Source organism: Ictalurus furcatus, chromosome 8, assembly GCF_023375685.1.
Source record: "Ictalurus furcatus strain D&B chromosome 8, Billie_1.0, whole genome shotgun sequence".
Taxonomy (NCBI): Eukaryota; Metazoa; Chordata; class Actinopteri; order Siluriformes; family Ictaluridae; genus Ictalurus; species Ictalurus furcatus.
The window spans coordinates 21129710-21145507 of record NC_071262.1 but is presented as its reverse complement, the minus strand read 5'-3'; the positions used below and the strand labels follow the sequence as shown (position 1 = coordinate 21145507).

General features: G+C 37.8%; 2 protein-coding genes across 2 annotated transcripts; one reads left to right on the top strand and one right to left on the bottom strand.

Moving 5' to 3' along the window:
* Positions 1–627: 627 nt before the first annotated feature.
* Positions 628–5932, bottom strand: atp6v1e1a (ATPase H+ transporting V1 subunit E1a). Its single transcript, XM_053631420.1, has 9 exons — positions 5529–5932; positions 4349–4414; positions 4052–4161; positions 3894–3960; positions 3656–3745; positions 3414–3482; positions 2102–2196; positions 1875–1962; positions 628–1220 (listed from the first exon to the last, which is right to left on the bottom strand). The coding sequence occupies exons 1-9, from the start codon at positions 5559–5561 to the stop codon at positions 1158–1160; spliced, it is 681 nt and encodes a 226-aa protein (XP_053487395.1). The 5' UTR covers positions 5562–5932; the 3' UTR covers positions 628–1157.
* Positions 5933–9274: 3342 nt separating this feature from the next.
* Positions 9275–15624, top strand: LOC128611693 (carboxypeptidase A1). Its single transcript, XM_053631416.1, has 11 exons — positions 9275–9447; positions 9675–9756; positions 11717–11851; positions 11964–12062; positions 12612–12713; positions 12843–12944; positions 13091–13201; positions 14341–14431; positions 14535–14734; positions 15169–15253; positions 15341–15624. The coding sequence occupies exons 1-11, from the start codon at positions 9383–9385 to the stop codon at positions 15526–15528; spliced, it is 1260 nt and encodes a 419-aa protein (XP_053487391.1). The 5' UTR covers positions 9275–9382; the 3' UTR covers positions 15529–15624.
* The last annotated feature ends 174 nt before the right edge of the window (positions 15625–15798 follow it).

Sequence of the window (15798 nt, the reverse complement as noted above, 5' to 3'; positions counted from 1 at the left end):
TTTAGAACAGAAGTAACGGCACACTAAACAGAGGACGGGTTAGCGTGGTATGTGATGAGCTGCAGTGACTGAGCGCACGCTGCGTTTAGAAGCCACACGTTCACCGTTTAGTCCTCATGTGTAGGCCTGTGCGGGTTTTATGAAGTTTATTGGCCTTCATGAAAGGTAAACCAGATGTTCTTGGTAATTTACAGCTGATTGGGTTTTATCTGCACATGCACACGTGTATTAAGAAAATCAGCATTACCAGAACCAGTTTGTAAATCTGGCAGGAATTTGTATTTTGGTTTACACACAACTTTAGTAAACGATCGATAAATGAGGCACTTGTACATGTAATAAAGCATGATTGTACACTATAATTCAGAATGGACTACAGAAACAGTTTTGACAGTATTGTGTCCACAAGAAAGAGCCATCATTTGTCCATCATTTCAATAAGAAACGATTTCATTTGATGTACATACTGTATGTGATATAAAAAATATTTGTATTTCATATTTGTTTTCATGTTCATGGACAATGAAAGAAAAGCACTGCCTGTTTTTGTTGTTTTTCTTTGGTCGACGATTGTATTATAACAAATGATTTTAACACAGACACCAATACTGATATTGTTCCCAAATATACCAATAAAATATATTGGATTTACTCCTCGGTTTTATATTCACACCCACACACAAGCAATTACAAGACAAAACAAAAGATTATACAGAACAAGCACACATTTAAGGCAAGGCAGGGTAAACATCCTGACACGTTAAATTGTTAGCTAACTTAACCAACAAATGGCCATTAGAAAGGACAGGTACAGTGATAGTGGTACGTTTGTTTAATAAATATCAGCGCTCTTTATTCTGCATGAGTGCATACATCATACTGTACCTTCACAGAGATATATTTAAGACAGGTTCACGGTGAAGCACATCCTGTTTATAAACTGAGCTCGCTTCAGTACACTGTACACATTTCCAGTCAGTCCCTGTCATCAAAAGGAAGGAAACATGGACCGCTTTCACAACCCAAGAAGAAAGAAGTTCACGCAGAGAACGAGACAAGAGCGAGCCTTTACACACCTTGCAAAAAAACTCAAAGAAAGTCATGTTGAGGTGAAATCTAAGAGGTTCATTTCGATTCCTTTTTGGTCGAAGCATCTGTTAATCCATGAACTTGCGGTTCTGGTTAGCGCCGAATAGAGTCACTCGGATTTCGGGCATCATCTGTGAACGAAACAAACAAAATTAAATACAGAGTCACTGAACGTTATCCGCAATCCAATCAAGTATTTTCTGCCCCATATGTGATATATCTTCAGATCACCATAATCGCCTATTGTTATCAAGGTTATTGAGATGTTATATTTGAACAAATTTCCACGTTTATATGCGTTTGTTTTTCTGTTAAATATCTTCACGCTGCCTTATTAATGTAAGACAGCAAAAAAAAAAAAAAGAAAAAAAAAAGAGAAAGAAAAATCCTGCTCACACAAGCAGCGGTATTTACAATACCAATACTGTGCTTTAAGTAAGGAGTAAAATCAGTCGGGGAATGCTGTTATAGGAAAATAATCGATGCGATGATGCGGCCTGACACAAAGAGGATTAGAACAGCGTCATACGTTTTATTCGTTAATAATTTCATTTTAATATAATGAAACGTCCAAGAAACAGGTTAGTTCCTGTTACTCTTCTGATAAAGTTTTGGATATGTTTTTGATATTCTATATGTTTTGATAACCAAAACATATAGAACAGATTTTTTTTGCTGCACTTTTTCTGAAAAGATCGTCTGTCATCCAGGCACAAGAATTAATCCATCTATTAAAGTCATACTTACTAGGTGGACTAATTATAAAATCAGCGCCATAGTTATACCTGCTGAGCCAGGAGATCCAGTCTGCTCTCCAGAGTGTTGGCCACCTTGATCTTGCCGTTAGCATTATAGACCTCCACACCTCCAGAGCTGTACACAACACACCGACATTTATTTACATTTAGGTGAGACAGGCAGCTTTAATACAAAAAGACCACTTTCTCACAGAGAGCACGAGTTCTTCAGGACAAACAGGAAATAGGGACGGTGGAGATGGGTGAGATCTTACATGTCAGGGGAGAGGAAGTGGTCCTTGTCGATGCGGACTTCGATGTTACTCTTCACAGTTTCTTTGTAGATGGGGATATTTTTCTTGACAGCAGCCTAAAAAAATAAGAAGAAGGGATTTTTATTTCTTCCGCAGCAACGATATCAGTACTACTAATGGGTTACAGCATCAATCATCAGAATCCTGTAATTTCACACTTCAGTGAATGCTTAAATCTGCACCAAAGTTCAAACTGCACACAGTGTGGGTCGACTGCATCACTCATGTTTTTTTTAAAATTTATTTATGTGTTTATTTTTTTCAATTTCACCCTACTTTCTTCCTCCCAATTCCCACCCACTAGCTAACTCTCTGCGATCACATGACGACCTCCAAGACATGTGAAGCCAAACTCGGCATCTTTTCGAGCTGCTGCTCATGCTGCGTCACAGCTCAGTGTTACACACAAAGCGCTATCTGCCCTCTTACGCGTACATGAGCTCACGATTGATCACATTTTGAATCATCACGATCCCCCGACGATTGCGTGAACGCTTTTCATCCAATGTTAGTATAAAAGTCATGTAATGTTTACAGATACTAAGTAAATTCTCATTCAAATTCAACAGTAATGAAAAGCTGTATGTACGGCATGTGATCAAGCATCTCTCTCACTCTTCACTCTGCAAGCTGTCGCTTTAAGGTGCAATAGTTCAATTCAAATTTGTGTAAGTAGTTAAATCATGTTTTGATGAAAAATGTGATTTTCTATGCAAACTATATGTAATATATCTGACTGGCCACATATTCCGATCACATATTGCTACATGTATATACAATGTGTCTGATTTGTTGAGCCACAATTTTAACCACGATTATGTCACTTTCTATCCCTGTGCATTCGAGCTACAAAAACCATGAATGTTGGATTACTGAGAGAGATTTAAAAGGGGAATATGTCTGTATATAGATTGATCTCAAGCAAATACTAGTGTTTGTACAGCGTAACGCGTTTAAAGGTAAGAACTTTGTTTATGGTTGATGCTGTGAGGAGCCATGTTGATTTGGCGCCATGTGCTGAACCCGCTGGTCCCCTCATCTCTCAGGGTATAAGGAAGGCATGCATCAAGACTCTTCTCTGTTCTGGCACCTAGGTGGTGGAATGAACTTCCCCTAGATGTCTGATCAGCTGAGACCACGTATTCCCTTTTTTCAGTATAGCTAGACTCGCATGTACATGTTTCAACAATGGGCCTCAGCCAGCATGTCTGGCAAAAACTTTAACACATTTAAATAATGAGCGCAGTCAGACTGAATGGGGAAAAGTGTTCACCTCCACCATGGCCAGATCGTCCTTACGACAGCGAATCATCACCTTCGGTTCCAGAAGCTGATAGAAGCCCTAGAGGAAAAGGAGACGTGTTAATGTTGACTCAAAATGACTCAATTCTACAAATGATGACCTTTGTTTGGCGTTTCAGACAGAGGAGGCTGTTATAGGCTGTTACAGAGCGTTATCTGAAAGCGCACTCAGTGCCACCATGTTGGTCTGTGATGAAGAAGAAAAGCACAGACCTGCAGCAGGAGTCCTTCTAACAGAGTCGGGTACTGAGACGGGTCTTTAGCGATGCCAGCTAACCGTTCACGGGCTTCGGTTAGGAGCTCCTAAACACAGAGAGAGAGAGAGAGAGAGAGAGAGAGGGGAAAGTGGAACATCGAGATGATCAGGATCACATACGAAATCAAAATACATGCACACGCCAAAATACGCACATATAATACACACACACGCGCACACACACACAGCTCATACCAGGATCATGTCATCCCGAGCCTTGAGCACCTTCAGCCTGGCCTGATTCATCAGATTGGACATCTGACTACAGAGACACAGATTAATTCAGGAATGATTAGAAAAGCTGGTGATAAAATGTAGAAATGCTACGTGTTTAAGATGTAGAACAGACTCACATCTTCTTTTGCTGCTCAATCTGCTTCTCTTTCTTCTCGTAGTACTCCATTATCTTAAGCCTCTGTGTTTGCACGAGTCGTCCCTTCTCGATGTTAAACTCTTCCTCAGCCTGCAGGAAAAAAAAACCCACACACACTTTAACTCGGACGGCTTTAAAATACCAGCAGTCATGATGCGAGGAGAAATCAGACGCCTCGGCATCTTTGAGTTCAATCTGAAGTACCCCCCCCCCCCCCCAACCCCCAACCCCCAACCCCCACTTCACGTGAAATGTTGCACAGAAATATATACTTTACCTTTGCATCAATTTCCTCTGCCTTTTCGCTGGCCTCTTGCTCAATAAAGGCCATCATATGTTTGATCTGGAACGAGATCGTGTGTTAAAATCTGAAGAGAGCAGCATCACTTTGTTATTAACATTCAGAGTGGTGCTATTACAGTGTTTATGGAGAAGTGTAACGATTTATAATCGCACTATCTGGCGTCACCCAGATGAGGATGGGTTCCCTTTTGAGTCTGGTTCCTCTCGAGGTTTCTTCTTCATAGGAATAGTCCACTCCAGAGGCCATGCATTATTATTTTTTTCTTTCTCAACACGACAAAAGTTGTTTTCTCACGAACTCGACATAATAAAGGTTGTTTTCTCGCAAACTCGACATAGTAAAAGTTGTTTTCTTGTGAAAGTTGTTTTGTGATCTCAACAAAAGTTGCGTTCTTGCCATCTCTACATAAACGTTGTTTTCTCATGATCAACTTAATTTTCCTGTGATCTCGACAAGTTGTTTTCTCATGATCTCAATCTCTTGTGAAACCTAGAAAGAATAATAATAATATTATTATTAATAATACTACTACTAATAATAATGCATGGCCTGTTAGGGCTTCGGTACTGTACTTGTAAATGGAAATCAGCATATCCCTAGTGAGCGTTAATATATTTTTTTTGCATATTGGAGACCTACAAGAGTCCAATCTTGCTCAAGACTGGAACATGAAGCAATCCTGGCATGTGGAAAAGCAGAAATAGGACTGCTTTTACTACAGAAGTCCAACATGGACAGGAAGGATCAGGTGTTCAGTTCCTCTGCATAATTTAGCTGGTGTTTTAACTTGGTATAAATTTGTGCCTGGTTTTAATGTAAACCTCTTCATGTCTTGCATCTCCATCAAGGATCATTACTGTCACTCAGTTTAACAGAAATGAGGTGTGTTAAAGCAGGAAACCCCTGAGCTCTGCAATAACTCTGTCGTTTCTCCATTTACAGTTTCAACAGGAAGAAGATATGTCGGATTATCAGAGAAATTGGAGCAATTCACTTCTTTAAACCGATACTGAGTCAATATTTAACTTATAAAGATGTTATAAAGGCAAGGAGAAAGAGACTGTTTACTTTTCCACTCAAGTTAAAACTTACATGGCTAGATATGATACATTTACCAAACTTTAGAACTATAACTCTTAGCTAGCAGTTTTACCTGTTTCTGAACGTCGGCATTACTCAGCGCCATGGCTGTCGTTCTGCTGTGAAAGATGAACTCAAAATGTGTGAAAGTTTGCACTAAAAAAAATAAATAAAGAACCGATTAGAGTTTGACAGTTTAGCGTTAACACTCGAAACGTCTCGCGCTGATGAAGCTGAATCAGCTGACCGGAAGTGTCCTGCTCTGTCACGTGACGCGTTAAGCCGCCAAGGAATGGGAGTGGTTTTACATTTATTACAATTTACAAAACAATGACAACAGACATGACTATAAGAGTTATTTTCACATGAATAAATAAATAAATAAACAAACGGGACACGAAGAGAGTCTTCCTAAATATATACTTGAATGCTAGAGTCTATAAAATATCAATTTTAGCTACTTTTACCACTTTTTACAAATACTGATGACAGCTCCTTGTGAAATGTGTAAAAAAAAAAAAAAAAGGGATTTGCGATTAATCAAATCCAGAATTCTTGTCTTCAATTATCATTTCATAAATAGCATCAGTTTTGTTAAACTTGGAAAAGACCAAACATTTTTATCTAACCAAAAGCTGACAAACTCACAAGAGCAAAAAAATTAATACGATCGGTGTTTTCAATATCCTCTGTACAAAATATGCAAACATTTCCATCCAAGACAAAACAAATAGTTCATTGGTTTATAAGTAAGTATCCTAACGTGTGGTGTTGTTTGCGCATGCGCGGAGGATTGACTCGCCACGCGCTGTAACACGTTAATGCATGCGCAGTACAGACGGGGCGCCATCTTCTCTATCTCGAGCAGCGTGCGACCTCCACATCACTAAGTGGCAGTAACGCACAACACATCTGAGCGCCACCTGCTTTTATAGCAGTAATAGAAGAAGAAGAAGCGGCAAAAATAAAGACGAGAAGAAAAGTTTGAATGGCGTTACTTCTCATCCGAACAGAAGTGGGCATCATGCGGGAAGAGGGAGTTCAGGTGTTAGAAGGTAATGCTCAATTTTATCCACTTAATATCTGTTAAAAAATATATATATATACATGTTTGCGTTTCTTAAGAAGCTCTTATGAGCAAAACTTAAAAACAAAACAGTATGTTAAAACAAAAAAAACCAACTTGGTCATTATTATACTTCAGTGTATAGTAGTTTGTTATTGTGTGTGTAATATATATATATATATATATATATATATATATATATATATATATATATATATATATATATATATATTTATTTATTTTTTTTTCCAGTGAGTGTGTCTGGTTATTTATTATTATTATTATTTTTTTTCGTTTTTTTTTTTTTTTTGGTTTGTTTTAAAGATATAGAGAAATTTAAGTTTTACTAAACGATACTTTTTAAATATCTATCTCACTGACACTGAAGAGATTATGTTCAGGAAAAAAAAATCACCTGGGTTTTTCAGTGTACAGCTGTGTACAGGTATAAAACTGCAGGGGTACAGATGTTCCTAATAAATTGACCTGCAAGCAAAACAATAGTGTAATTCACCTCCACCTGCTGTTTGTGAGGTGAATTGCAGTAAAAACATTTTATTAAAAATATTAACCCTGTTTTTGCCCTTTAACTTGACTTTTATTTTTATAACAGGCACAGCTGGAGAAGCCAAAAAAAATTTAAATTGAGTTTTGAAATGCAGAAACTGACCAGAGTCACTGTATTGTATTCTTGTAGATCAGGCTTGTTCTAAGGCCTCTATTATGATCATGTTCAATTTACAGGTGATTTGGCATACATCATGCTGTACTTGCACTGGCATTGAACCATTACAGCCTTTCATCATCTGAAATAAAATCATACTGGCCTCTAAATATCTGTTGTCTCCTAAGCACATGATGTACAATTCTTGAGCTAATATCAATGCTACCATCTTAATTGAATAGTTAGTTTTATCGTATGAAATGGATTTGCATTGGTTGGCTTGCTGTTTTTCCTTTTTATTTTTTAAAATATTTCTTTAATTCCATTAATATGAAGTGATATTAATGAAAATGATACCATTGTGTGTAATTGAAAAGTGATTTTAAAACAAATTTATTTATGAAGTGATTTAAAGGACTGAATGAAAACAAAGCTCATCTGGTGCTATAAATAAGCCATGACTGGAACTAAATTCAAAACTTCAAAGCATGCCATTCACCATGGTGTGATGTTAAAGGTGACTTGTGTGTTTTCAGCACATACCAACTGTCAATGCTTTTTTTTTTTTTAGTGCCTAGGTTCAAGGGTTAAAAGTTTAACTAATATCTATGTGTGGCAGGTTTAGGCTGTCTATAAAGATGCTGCATTACTTTATCATTTCTTGTGATTTAGTAAGGTGTGTTGCTGTGTTTGAACACACCAAGGTCAAAGGTGTTTGCATTCCTAGATTCAGGTCTGGACCGCCTTCCTATTTTATCACCATTATTCCTTCTTTCACCCCTTCCCCTCTCCTTCTTCTCCTACCTAGTTTATATTTTGAATTTCTAGCACATCCCTGACATAAGACTTGACTAGAATCCCAACGTCTAGGATTGGTTACAGTGCTGTGGAAAAAGTATTTGGTTTCTTCTGTTTTTGTGTATATCTCATAGTAAATTGTTTCAGAAATTAAAACGAGTTTAAACATAAAACGAAGGCAACCTGTGTGTAAACAAAATACAGATTTTAAATGATATTTATTGAAGCTAAAATTTATCCAATAACAACTGGGCCTGTGAAATTTATTTGCCCCCATAGTTACTAATTTCCCAAATCTATGAAACTGCATTCATAATGGGGTTCAGCTGGATTAGATGCAACCAGGCCTGATTACTGCAAACCCTGTTCAATCAAATCATCACTAACAGAACTTATTCAACAGCATGAAGTTGGTTAAAAAGTCTTACCCAGTAACACACTATGCCCAAGTTGAAAAATTCCAGAAATGATGAGGATTGAAATACATCAGTCTGGGAAGGGTTACAAAGTTATTTCAAAGGCTTGGTGACTCCAAAGGACCACAGTGAGAGCCATTATGTTCAAAAAAACTTGGCACGTTAGTGAACCTTCCCAGAAGTGGCTGACCCTCCAAAATTCCTCCAAGAGCACAGCAACTACTCATCCAGGAAGTCACAAAAGAGCCAAGAACCACATCAAAGGAACTACAGGCCTCTCTTGCATTATTAAAGGTCACTGTTCATGACTCCACTATCAGAAAGGTGCTGGGCAGCTTGCAATAATTGAGGGAAACATTTTCTGCTCTCTACCAGAAAATCCTAAAGGAAAATGTCTGGTCTTCGGTCCATAAGTTGAAACTCTGGCTTATGCAGCAAGACACTGACCCAAAGCATAGGTGTAAGTCCATCTCTGAATAAAATTTTTTTTTTCAAATGCTGTGTGTGTGTGTGTGTGTGTATGTATGTATATGTATGTATATGTGTGTATATTATATACACACATACACATATATATACACATACACATATATATATATATATATATATATATATATATATATATGTGTGTGTATATATATATATATATATATATATATATATAACAATCTAAAGCTATTTAGTAGGAGAGATCAAATGACAGAAGAAATACTTTCGCACAGCACTGTACAGATTGAGTAGGATATGTAAAGACTAACTGGGAAACAGACTGTAATACACACATGGTTAGATTTGATTGGGGGGGGGGCTATGACTGCAGGTTCAAGGCCAAAAATGACCACGGAGTTGCATAACAATCCAAAAAGGAACAGCACTGATAGTGCTGTGTACGATAACGCTGAGAACCGAACACATGGCAGGTAGAGTATAAGAGCTCTGATTACAGAAGAGCTGCAAGTGGAATTGTATCCTTAAAAGGGATCATGAGGGTCTGCTTGGTACTTCTTACTGTTTTTGTGGTGGCGTATTGCCGCAAGGTCTTCACTGGGTGAGTTTCGTTATAATAAAGAGAACCAGTGTTTGCAGAATTCATTATAAACAAATACTTCTGTAAACTTGTAGTAATACTGGTGCCATACAGAGCGGTTTACTGATCTTAGCCATCAACTTGCATTTACCGGGTTTTTTAAAATGATTTTTATTTATTTATTTTTTGAATGAACAAAATTAACAATGTCACTCACTATTTTTGAAATCTGTATTCTTTCCCAACAGGGACCAGGTTCTTCGAGTTAATGCAAAATCTGAGGCACAAATCCAGCTCTTGAAGACGCTGGAGAATGGAGAAGTGTTCAAGGTATGGTAGCCTTAAACATATGTGATCTCTTGGTAAGCTTTGTGTACTAACTTTGACATTTTGATACAGTGCTGTGAAGCTAGGAAAATGGATACTAGACAACACTTTTTATAAAAAAAAAAAATAACATTACTTAAACACACACTGGAGTAAAGGGTGCATGTGAGCTGTTTGTTTAGGGTTGTCCTTTTGGATATTGTAGTGGAACTTATTAAATGGAATAAACACTTACCCTCTTCACCAAGTTTGTATATGTCTATACTACACTATATGGCCAAAGGTTTAAGGACACCTGACCATCACACTCTGCATCCACTCTTCTGGGAAGGTTTTCCCATTAGATTTTGGAGTGTGGCTGTGGGAATGTGTGTTCATTCAACTGCAAGAGTATTGGTGAGATCTGCCACTGATGTTGGGTGAGGAGGCCTGGGGTGCAGTAAAGTGTTCCAGTTCATCCCAAATGTGTTCAGTGGGATTGAGGTCAGGGCTCTGTGTAAGACACTTAAGTTCTTTCCCTCCTGTATGTGTGTATTTGAGGACCTTTCTTTGTGTGATTTGCTGTAACAGCTTATCAGTCTTGTGGTGTGGGGAAAGAGCAAGCTGAGGTGTTTTGCAATGAGATCATACCAGGTCAGAAGTATTTTAGGGACACTTTTAAAAAATACAAGATTTGAACAACATTAAAAGATTTTTAGGGGGGTGGGGAATCATACTGGATATTATGAAAAATGTTGCCATACTTCAAGAATAGTCACAATACTATTACATAATGGTACATATGGATTTGATGTTTTCTTTTAGTTCAAGGATAACACTCGGGCAGTGATCACCTTCAGGGCTTTCTGTAGTTACATCTGTGTGCCATGAAAGTGTGTGTAAATGCATGATAATCAAATAATTGATCCCAAGAAGTGGACCTCTGTTGATCCCCCAACGTGTAATGGCATATGGACTGGTACGATATAGTTTTATGGCATGTTGACTTACCGTAATACGTTGGGGCTCAATTCTTTATACAGAATGAGGAAATTATTTATGTTGCAGCTGTAACCGTTGATGGCCTTAAAGGTGACCACTGCCTGCAATTTCTCCAACAAAAGAGACAGTTTCCTCCAACTTTGCATGCTCCTTCCTTCTTAATAAACATAACTTCTTGCACAGTTGTTTCAATGTTCTAATAATTATCTGGTGTGCCCCCCCCCCTCCTTTTTTTTTTGTTTTTTTTTTTGTTTTTTTTTTTTTGCTCTGACATGCACCATTCTGTCATGTTATACCTTTTTATTCTTGAAATATTGCAACTTTTTTTCTCATTACTTTTTTTTAATTATTTATTTTTTCTTTCTCAATCTTTTTTTTAAAAGTTATATATTTTTTTTTAACAGTGGCCTTAAAATTCCATTGTGGGGAAAATCCTCTTTTCCAGGAGACAACAGTGAATTGTCTGTTCTTACAGGAGTCAGACAATAACATGAAACTTTTTATTTATTTCTTTTTAAATACAAATGTTGCAGCTTTCTGTCTTGCTTACTTCTTTCTGCTTTGCTTTGCTTGATGCTTAGAGAGAAAGATATTAGCATGCAGGGAAAACAAGGCTCAGGTGTGCCATGTTGGTCACTACCTGTGTAGTTTGTCCCCAAATGCTCCAGATGTATGCATGTTACAGTATATTCAAATGAAGGGTTTTTTTTTTGTTATGCCATGGTCTTGCATCCCTGTGACATCATGCTGATATGTGAAATTAACGTGAACATGAACATCATTTTAAAAAAAAAAAATAAATAAATTTCCATGTGCGACAAAACATTTCACACAAAATGTGAACCATAACGTGACGTATTTAAAAGCCTGCATGAGTCTTGTGATTATTCACTCTGTCTGAATTTTCTGTGAAGTCTCCTGACATGCTACAATAATCACGTAGAAATTGAACAGATATCCAGAATAAACTATTGTCCTCTAGCTGGACTTCTGGACTCATCCTAGTTCCAGTGACCTTCCGATTGACATCCATGTGCCATATGCCAGTCTGTATGCTGTCCAGAAATTCCTTCAGGATAACGAGATCCCGTTCCATGTTATGATCCAGGATTTGCAGGTGAGAAGGAAGTAATACGATGGTTCCATGCAAACAGTGGACACTTCTAATAAAGTTAGTCATTGCAATAAAGCTAATTTTTTGTCATTGTCTTGATTTTGTTGTGCAATAGGAACTCCTGGATAAGGAGCAGGAAGATTTACAGCGCAATGCTGTGAAGGGTGGTGATACGAAGAGCTTCGACTATGCGACATATCACCGGCTTGATGCAGTGAGTACTCCCATCTTTCAGTCACAGACACACACTTGCCAGTTGTTACACCACAGCGCTGCTGAATTCCCAATTCTGATTGGTTAAAAGGTGTTGATTACTTTTTGTACAAGTTTGAAACAAATCACAGGTTTTTCATACAGTATTGTTTCTATAGCAGCAACTTGCACAGGGACTTGTATGGTAGACATGACGCATGAAAACATGTATAATTGTTCATATGGTAGTGTTCTGTGAGGAGATCTTAGTTCCTGTGTTAACAGGAACTAACTTGACATTCAGTGACATTAAATGTTACAATAAAGGGATAGGATGTCTTTCTTAATTGAACAAAAATAGCAACTGTTGGTAAATTGTACTGGAATAAAGCAGGAATAAGATAAATACAGCACTTTGGGATGCTTCATGTCATGCCACATCACACCACCATTGAATACTGATTATTTTCCAATAACCGCTCTCCCTTGAGTGTTTTATTTCTTACTTACTGTTACAGCAGTCATGGGTAATAATGTAAAAGAATGAATAATCCAATCTTGATGCATGCAGATCTACAGTTGGATGGACAGCATGGTGGCCGGTCATCCCAATTTGATTTCCAAAGTGCAGATTGGAAGTTCTTACGAGAACCGTCCCATGTATGTGTTAAAGGTGAGGATAAAAACTTAATAACCAGGTGTGAATGTATGTCATGATGACTTTTAAAAAAAAAAAAAAAAAAAAAAAAAAAAAATGCTTGAGGGACTGTTATTGAATAAGTCATTCTGGATATGTTTTTAGTTTAGCACTGGTGGAAATAACCGGCCTGCAATCTGGATTGATGCTGGAATACACTCTAGAGAGTGGATCTCAACCGCCTCTGCTTTGTGGATGGCTAACAAGGTGAGTGACCAAGTGACAGTCCAATTAATGCCGTTTATGACTACTTGAAAGCTGGTTCATTTTTAAAAAATTGTAAATGTTTATTTTGACCCAGTTTCAAGGCATTCATACCAGTGTTTTATAGATTTCCCTTTTATATTCATTAGATGGCTACAGATTTTGGTGTTGATCCTTCTGTGACTTCTCTTCTGGGAAAAATGGACGTTTATCTGATGATCGTGACCAATCCTGATGGCTATGCCTACACCCATACTAATGTAAATCTATGATTTGTGAAACTGCAGCTGAAATGTCACTACATTGAGATGCACTGTATATTTAGCAGATGACTTTAGCCAAAACGGATTACAATTCCAAACATACTGTATCTGATTTTAAAGTGAGGTTGGTTCAAGTAACTTCAAATTTTTATATATATTATATTTATACTTATTTATTTTTTGGTCCTGTCCAGTGTAAAAATATTCAAGGGCCACCACTTTAATACAGCACATTTAATTTCAAGAATAACAGAGTAAATATGACAGTAATTTATTCAGCTGTTGAGAGCTTTTTGTTCCTGAGCTTTCCACTCCTCTACATTTAAAACGGTGTGCATCGTATTATAGTCACTTCCTGGAAAAATCTCAATTTTGAACACCTCAGAGCTTCAAATTTAGGCCTTCACATATTTTAATTTAGACTTTTGCTGTATTAAAATACACTTTGTTAATTTCCTTCTCTATTAATTTATTTATTTTTCCTAAGTGTGTACGGCTTTGTGCCCTGTTTTATTGATCAACGGCTGCACAGTGGTGGTGTGAGTTATACTGCTGTTACTCCAGCGTTCCCAGTTCAGTTTTCTGTTTGTGTGCAGTTTCACATGTGTTCCTTGTGTCTGTGTGGGTTTGCTCCAGGTTTTCCAGCTTCCTCCCACTTCCCAAAAAACATGCCAGTTGGAAGATTGGCTACTCTTCAGTTTGAATGTGTACGGCGTATTGTGCCCTGTGATGGGTTGGCATACTATGCAGGGTGTTTTGCTGAATTTTTTTTTTTCTTTTTTTTTCTTTTCTTACCCCCCTTATCTTCCAAGACCACTTAACACTAGCTCCTGAGTCCATCACCATGCATGTACATATTTATACACTTGATTTTGCATCTCACAGTATCTTAGTCATCATAGTCAGTCCACCTATCTGCATGTTTTTGGGAGGTGGGAGGAAACCCATGCAATGCAGAAAATTGTGAAACATAATGACTGAGCTGAGAATCGAACCTCGGAGCTTTGAGGCAGCAACACTACCAGCTGCACCACTTTATCTGCTATAGAATACCCTTTCAATAATGAGCTAGGGTTTTTTTTTTTTAAAAAAAAGAGTTGAATTCTTTATTTAAAAACCTTTTTATTTATTTTTAGGACCGAATGTGGCGCAAGACTCGCTCTGTCAACTCTGGTTCCACATGCCGAGGTGTCGACCCCAACAGAAATTGGGATGCTGGCTTTGGTGGTAAGGCTTTGGTGGCTTTGCTTTTTAATCCTAATCACTTGCAAGAGCTGTAATAAGATTCATCCATGATATTTCAATCCAAGTCTCTGCATGCTCACTACAGGCCCTGGTGCCAGTAAGAACCCGTGCTCCGAGTCCTATCATGGACCTTCCGCACACTCTGCTATCGAAGTGAAGAATATCGTGGACCTCATCAAGAATCATGGCAACTTCAAGGCCTTCATCTCCATCCATGCCTACTCCCAACTCCTCATGTACCCGTATGGATACACCTGCAACGACATCCCTCACCAGGCTGAACTCGTACGCTATTGTTTGAATTCTCACTTCTGATTGGTCAGGTGTCGAGCTACGACAGCTTCTGTAATGCAAGTCATAACACTAACTTGTTTTGCAGACATTCCACAACATTAAACGTAACTATGATTGGATAGTGTCCTTCTTTTTATTAATAAAAATAAGGGGAATGAAGCACTTTGACATTCTGTTATAGGAAATCGGCTTCAAGGTGGTAACTGTGACTCTGCTTAATCACACCACCCAGTGGTTGATTATTTCCTTATAATGGCAACCCCCCAAGTAATTGATCCCTTATTTAGCTTTTCTTAGTTGCTAGCAGAATTTACCCCAGCCAATGTGCTCATGTTGAGGATGGATCGTCTATTGGAGCAGCCCAAACACTATATGGTCAATATGATTTAACCTCCCTAATCTGTTTTTGTTTTGGTGTGGTTTAGGATTCTGTGGGTCGACGTGCAGTGCAGGCCCTCAGCTCTTTGTATGGCACCAGCTACAGAGTTGGAAGCATTTGCAAAATCATCTGTGAGTCTATACTATTTTCATTATTTCTATTTATTTCTGCCATTTTCTCATGTTCATGGATGTTTTTTTTACACATCACTTCTTCAGATCAAGCCAGTGGCGGAAGCATTGATTGGAGTTACAACAACGGTGTCAAATACTCCTTTGCCTTTGAGCTGCGTGACACTGGTCGCTATGGCTTCCTCCTCCCGGCCAATCAGATCATTCCAACTGCGACTGAGACCTGGCTGGGGCTTAAGCACATCATGGAATATGTGCGTGACCATCCTTATTAGGAAAATAATTAATGTCAAACTGAAAATAAAGATCTGATTTCATGTTCTAACAGACATGGGATGTTATTAAAATAAATACAAGCAAATGTGAAATACTATTTGGCATATTGTGTAATGCTGTTTAACAATTCATCCTATAGCCTGAATTTCACTCACAGTGAACCTTTTTGTTTTAAATGGTTGTTATACAAACATTGCTCAAATATATTGACCTTAGTGAAAAACCAATGCAACTCTTTATTTGCATACATTATCATGCAGATGTTGTAC